Raw genomic sequence first — 7,108 nt, forward strand, 5'->3', positions numbered from 1 at the left:
CCATAAGACCAATATCCAACAAATCAAAACCATTTCTTGGTTCCATGCTAAGAAAGTTTTATACCCTACAATCTGTATATTGAATTAATGATAAAAACAACAATATTATCACTGAGACTTGAGATGAGTTTTATCTTTTACTGACGTCAAACTTGATATATTTCAACTTTTTATACAAACAGCTGATAATTCACTTTTAGATTCTTTACACAAGTTTAAAATGTTTGAATATCAAGACTTTCAGCTTACATCCAGGTGGGCAATGAGGGAAATTTTTACAAGATACCCATGAGCAGGACAGAAGTTGCCTCGATGCCTAATTTTTCATTTTCATTATCAAAGAAATGACAAGTTGGTTTATTCAGTCTAAGAAAAATATCTTCTCAAAATAATCTCTCCCAGAAAATACAAACACGATCTGAAATCCTGGGAAAAACAACTTTGATCATTTCAATGAAAACATAGCCAGATTCTTATCCTTGGTTTATCATAGAGATCTGTTAAATCTAAACTGGAACTAGGGTCAGCTGATATTAGAACTCTTCAATCAAGGAGATAGGATTACACCAACATGCTTCTCCTGCTAATCAGCTGTCCAGATTTTTACGATAAAATTTTCGTTAACTTAGGTTGTATTGTAGTAACAGATTTAATAGTGTATCCCCATCTCCCTTTTTGTAGGATTATAATTCAGTTCAAACTTTACAAATGTATTGCAAAAAAACTAGAAATTTTGTTGGCAGGGACGAGAGGACTGAAGATGTCTGAAGGCATAAGATAATAAAACTTGAGTTTTATTTCAAACATCTGTGGGGTCACCCACTCCAAATGTCAAAAAAGAAATTGCCTAGAAACTTGATTTAAAAAATAAACCGTTTTATCCTTTCAAGAAGAAAATCTTCAATGTAATATGACTTATCAATATCTAGATCTCTATTTTATCATATTGAAGCCAGATGTAAGTTTAAAAGCTAGAACTTTAAATATATTAGTATTAGCTATAATTCCAAACTCTTTTACACACAAATATAAAGACCATCACTGGATTGGATTTAGGGGCACATTATGATGCTTTTGTATGCATTTGTGTCCACTTCAAATGTAAAATGTTATAGGCTACTTCCAAAGGCAAATATTGTGAATACACAGAGTTTCAAAGGCAACTCTCACGTGCAAATTTTTTTGTTTAATCAAGTATTATCAAACTAGAATCTCAATATTAAAATATTACTGGTATTTCATGATGTTATTATAACTATAATCTGGTAGCAGTTATCTCCCATGATTTAAACTAACATCGTTGTATAGTGAAGTAAGAATAAAATATTCAGGTGAGATGAATATGAATAAGTGGAGTATTCTCCCTTGAATCGTTTGAGGTGTGCAGTATGTCATGTAGTATGTTGCTTGTATATGTGAAAAAGAGCTTTAAGTATCTAAAATCTTGTGGCTGATGAAAATAAAATTAAAAAACGAACTCTTGAATCCCATGTAAAGTGGAGTTTTCTCCCTTGAGTTGTTTAAAGTATGCATGATGTCTAGTATTGTATGTTATTTCATTTTGAAAATTGCAAAAATAAGTATAAATGTACTTACTGGTCATCTTTTTCAGCTTCTTCCAGAACTTCTGGTGGTGGAGGAGGTAGTTCAGAGTGATCTCCCTCTAATGTTCCATAATGTATAGGTGGCGATGGTAATGATAGTTCCGAAATACTTCTATCAACACGAGGAGGTGTTTTCATTTCCTCATCACTCATTGGTTGATTGCTTGGTGTAGAGGGCGCTTTATTCTCTTTATTTCCTTCCTCAACAACCATTGGTTGTTCTAAAACAGGGGAAGTAACTGTAGTCTTCTCCTCGAAAGACGAGTTAGTGTTTTGAGGTGGCGTTGCTTGGTGAACTAACACAGGTTCTCGTTTGTAAGATTGCGAAAAGTTTATTTTAGTTTTAGAATGAAGGATGCTCATGTTGGTGGAATTCGGTTGTTGTTCGGAAAATCTGCGAGCTTGTCGACGTAAATCTGCTGCGTAGCTGTCCTCCCTCGGAGACCCTTCCCATTGGTTCATTAAACTTTTAAAATCCAACTTAGTATTATCCACTGATTCTTCACCACCAGCACCGGGCGTCTTGTTGCTAGGAGGGTCGTTTAATGGTTTCCTATAGTTACGAGGTGGGAGGGCAGGAGGTTTGTCGTCTGGGCTCAGTAAAGGTGGTGGGGGAGGAGGTCGACGGCGTGATGTATATAAATTCTGGTAGGTGGGTGAAGAAACTAAATTACAATCCATTCCACTGGAAATAGAAAAAGAAACTTATTAAGCACAAGGTGATAACTTAAATCTGTAAATAAAACCTTCGTTTTACAAATTACAAATGATACAAAACATTTACAATTTAAGAATCCATCGAGCACAATAAGTTGGAGTGTTAGCCACAATGGTGATTGTGGGTTCTATTCTAGGTTGGCATGTGAAGAATCTTTCCTCATTATTCCAGTTGACACAGCTGTAAATCGGTACAGATAATTAGGAAAAGATAAATGCCAAGAGGTTTAGCCAACAGGTTGAGGGGATCCTCGTTCTTTTCTCTGCTATCAAAGATCAGTTTAAAAAACACACTTATAGGTTATATTTTGACACAATAGTTTTGTGCAACGTCCAAGATGGCTTTAAGTTATTACAATCAAAAACTATCCAATAATAGCTAAAAACTGTATTAGTTACATATCCAACCATTTATGGTTATTAAACTTTGTTCCTAATTACACATTAAATCCTTACACTCTCTCAATTCAGTAAACTAAGCCAAACTTATTTGATACAGAAATGTCTGGCCCTTGTCACATTCCAAACTGTCTGACCACAAAGTAAAATTTTCACCTGCTATCCTTGATTGAATCTAGAAATATAGGTCCCTCCCTGGGGCTGTTTTTATACTAGATCTACTTGTATTCATTGTATCACAATAACCATGGTATATCAACCATAACTCACACTTTTAACATGAGTATATCAGTGATAATGCCCAGTTTTACTAGGATATATCATTGATAATGCACTGTATCAGTGATTAAGTAAGTTTTACTAGGGTATATCAGTGATAATGCGCTATATCAGTGATAATGCACAGTTTACTAGGGTACATCATTGATAATGCACTGTATCAGTGATAATGCAGCTTTACTGTAGTATATCATTGTTAAGGCACAGGTTAACTGTAGTATATCAGTGTTAATGCACAGGCTTATGGGATATTATCAGATAATGTTTACTGGGTTTGAGTATATCAGTGATAATGCACCATCTTACTAGGGTATATCAATGATAATGCACAGCGTTACTAGAGTATATTAGAGATAATGCAAAGTTTTAGCGGTGATATTTTGCTAATTATTTACAGGTTTTTTTTAGGAGGTAAAGACAATCATCAACCACTCTAGAATCCTGTACACATAAAGTTTGATTAATCTATTGCATCTGTTATGAAAATTAGTTATAACACTTAACTATAAAACTTAAGCTATCAGCCTCCAGACTATAGTATGTTCGATAAAAAATTGGCTTGAAAGTCTTAGTTGTTGATACATAAAGACTTAAAATGGCTCTAAAGTACGCCTACTAATAATATAGTTCACCGCTCTAAAGGATTTGTATCTTAGTTTTTGGTATCATAAAAAAATCCTTTTTATGTTGGTACTAAAGAGAAGCTTTGTGTGTCATTTTTTATCTTCTATGTTTTTTATTATACCTTTTACCCTTTGCTTACTTTGATTGCCATTCATTTTTGGTTTGCTGTTTAAGATACACAATCCTCATCAGGACAGCTAGATCCTGAAACTGGAACTAAAGAAAATTGCATAATCTCTTGAGATATACGTCAAACTAGAACTGAAGGCGAACGTGTCCCTTTTAGTGTGTGAGAAAAGGAAATCAGTATGCCTACACTTAAATAAGTTCTATTGTCTTCTTACTGTGTCAGTGTTTTAACAAGGCAGACATTACAGACCTACTTTCTGAATGACATTCCTGATATCTGGGTCAGAAAAATACAATAGAATTTCTGGGTTGACCAGAAAGACACGGTCAAACAAGTTGTCTTCCTTTAAACCCGTATAGTCACTGAACAATACCCCAACTTTTAACAATCTAACTTGACATTTTTCAGGTTTTTAGGTGAAAATTAATGAATATTTTACAGAAAACAGGAGAAATAATGAGGAAACAAAAAGTTTGGACATGGTCAAAAATGATGTCAATTGGTCAAGAATGTCAGCTGTCCACTTAACAAAGTTTGTGTCAAGTATATACTAGACTGGGAAAGAGGTCATGTGGGATACCTTGAACCTTATAGTACATTTCAATACAGTGACTTAGTTCAAACTTAGTAAATTTTGATATAATTGTGTCTATTTTCCTCCTTTTTTTCATTTTGGGTAATTTTCAATTTTCCCATAAATTAACTTAGCAACCAGGTAAAAATTGCCAACTATTTCAGTAAAAAAACAAAGTTCCATTTATCTTATACATATGAAGTTCTATTAAAGGAATTGAAAAAAATAAAAAATTCTTTATGTGTATCAGGAACACTTATAGCATTGATTTGCATTATTTCTATCAAGATGTCTGTGGTTCCTGCAATTCCACTAAAACTAAGTGTTTTATGCGTCACTAATCATGAAGGCTATTATTTTGCAATTAATGATGTCATCAAACACTTATTATTTGTGGAATTGCAGGAATCACAGAAGTCTGATTGATAATTGGAATGGTGGAAATTGATGCTATCTGTGGCCCTAATATACATACACAATTTAGAAAACCTCTTTACAATCCGATTCATAAATTTCATTCATTCATTTGTTCCTTCATTCATTCCAAGACAATAACTATTCTCTTCTGCTTGAAACAACAGAGTGTATAGCCTCTAAGGTTAAAACAGGTATATCATTAAGAAAGTTGAAATATGTTCAGTATATATCATGTTGAACTGTATAATGTTTAGTCTACAGCCTTAACAAGTTTTTATCTTTTCTTAACGAGTTTTTACCTGTATTTATTATTACTACATGAGATTTCTCTCAAATGAGGCTACATATTCTCATTTAATATATCTCACCTTCAAAAGGTAACAAACCACCCTTTGTTTTTTTTTTGGTTCTGCATTAGATTTAATTCATTATTACGGAGGGTTCAAGGGTTTTGAGCCATTTTGTTTTGGTTCTAATTCAAATCATGAGTTCATATCCATGGTAACAAATCTTTATTTAAAGGGTTTACATATTTTCAGGTAACATTTACGATGTTTTCGATAATGAAAATTTTGTATACTGCCCCTTTAAAGATAGTGTGAGAACTTTGCTATTATCTGTTAATTAAAATTCCTCAGTTTTGATGTCTATTTGATGAGGTCCACTTGTGAAGTAATCAAGTCTGTCTATTTACAACTCTCTAGATAGATATTACACCAGAAACTCCCCCAAATCATGAGATATATAAATCATGTTGAATTTGTTTTAAAGTTTATATCTATAACATCTGAAAAGTTTTCATTCTGTGCCAAGTTTTCTAAAAGGATTGGTAAATCAAGTACAACTGAAGTGTGATGTTTATTTTACTAATATTAATGAAGCTACCATACAACTTCTAAACCTATTCATTAATATTTCAACTTTTCATTTATTTCTATTCAGTTATTTGCAAATGATGTTGCTCTTGATTGCCCTATATCAATTCAAGCTTGCATCTTTATATTTTTCATTTGTAATCAGTGATGAAAGATATAAATGAAGGCATAGGGCTGCTTGGAGAACACAATTTCTAATTTTAGTATTGAGTAACAGTTATTTAGCATAATAAATCTTAGTTTTTGAAAAAAAATTATTTGATCATTTACCTCATCTATTCTTGAAGTAAAATTTTTCCTACACAGAATTTGAATACAATATATCTCGTATTTGAAGATGGCTGGTAAATTCAGAGAAATCAGTAGCCCTGATTTGCAGGAATATTCCAGTGTATCCAGTCAATGATAAAGAATGGTAAGATAAATAAACTAATCTGAGAAATCAATGAGTCACAGAAACGCTCGCCTCTCGATTGCTCGCTGTAATCAGTTTATACACAATCAAAGACAATACCCTGATTGAATTTACTCTCAGAATTCCTGTTAATGGTGCCAATCCTGCCTGTAAATTGGTCTTTAAATGCCGATTCCATTTCATTACCTGATTCAAGTTCAACCTCATTCCATTTCATGTCCAATAATTCTTTACTCTGAAAAGTTGGTTTCATGCTATTGATCTTAAAGACTTTTTATTGTCTAACTCAGGTCTATTTTCTTTTGAAAGCTTTTCACGATCATCCACCCATTACTTTTATCATGGCCCAAAATTTACAGCCTTAACATGCCACTTATAAGAGACTTGAAATTTCTGAATTTTTCTATAAAAAATCGTAGGAATTTAACTAATCAAAACAATTTTTTCATTGCCTGTTCTAGCTGTACTTGTGTAATATCCAAATGTCTTATACGCGTGTTCATTATTTACAAAACAAAACCATAAAATGGCATGTAAAGACGTCTGTTGATTGGTTTGAAAATCATGTGACATCATGAATATTTATTATCTTGGACAAGATTTACCTGCTAAAGTAAAACATGATTGACTGTTGTAATGGTGTGGCTGTAATTAAGAGGATATGATTTCAAGCAGTAGATACAAGTTATAGATTTGTCATCAGGGCAGATGGTTTGGAAATGATGGTTACATTTTCAATATCTAGACTTGAGAAAAAACAACCATAGTCACACTATTACACAATGGCCATCTTTTCATCTTAGTTAAACATTATATTCACAATCTCTTAATGGATCAAATTGGTAAACATTTACAGACACCACGAAGAAACCTCAAACTTACTGACCAATCAGTGAAAAATCAATTCTATAATAGAAAGAACAATGAGTCACTATAATCCCCGCTAGATACCACTGTCAAGTTTCTCAAGAGGGTCGTTAATTACAGACAGAAACCCTACAGGTAGTGACTAACATCCAGTCTTAATAACCAAACTCTATTCATAGTAACATCTTCATCAGGTGACTCAACCTT

The 7,108-nt window shown here is 32.9% G+C and overlaps 1 protein-coding gene across 1 annotated transcript; it reads right to left on the reverse strand.

Moving 5' to 3' along the window:
- Positions 1-383: 383 nt before the first annotated feature.
- LOTGIDRAFT_168882 (hypothetical protein) lies at positions 384-2,285 on the reverse strand (the record flags this gene model as incomplete). Its single annotated transcript, XM_009067169.1, has 2 exons — positions 384-426; positions 1,597-2,285. The coding sequence occupies 2 exons, from the start codon at positions 2,283-2,285 to the stop codon at positions 384-386; spliced, it is 732 nt and encodes a 243-aa protein (XP_009065417.1).
- Between the last annotated feature and the right edge of the window lie 4,823 nt (positions 2,286-7,108).

This window comes from Lottia gigantea, assembly GCF_000327385.1.
Source record: "Lottia gigantea unplaced genomic scaffold LOTGIsca_80, whole genome shotgun sequence".
In the NCBI taxonomy this organism is placed as follows: Eukaryota; Metazoa; Mollusca; class Gastropoda; family Lottiidae; genus Lottia; species Lottia gigantea.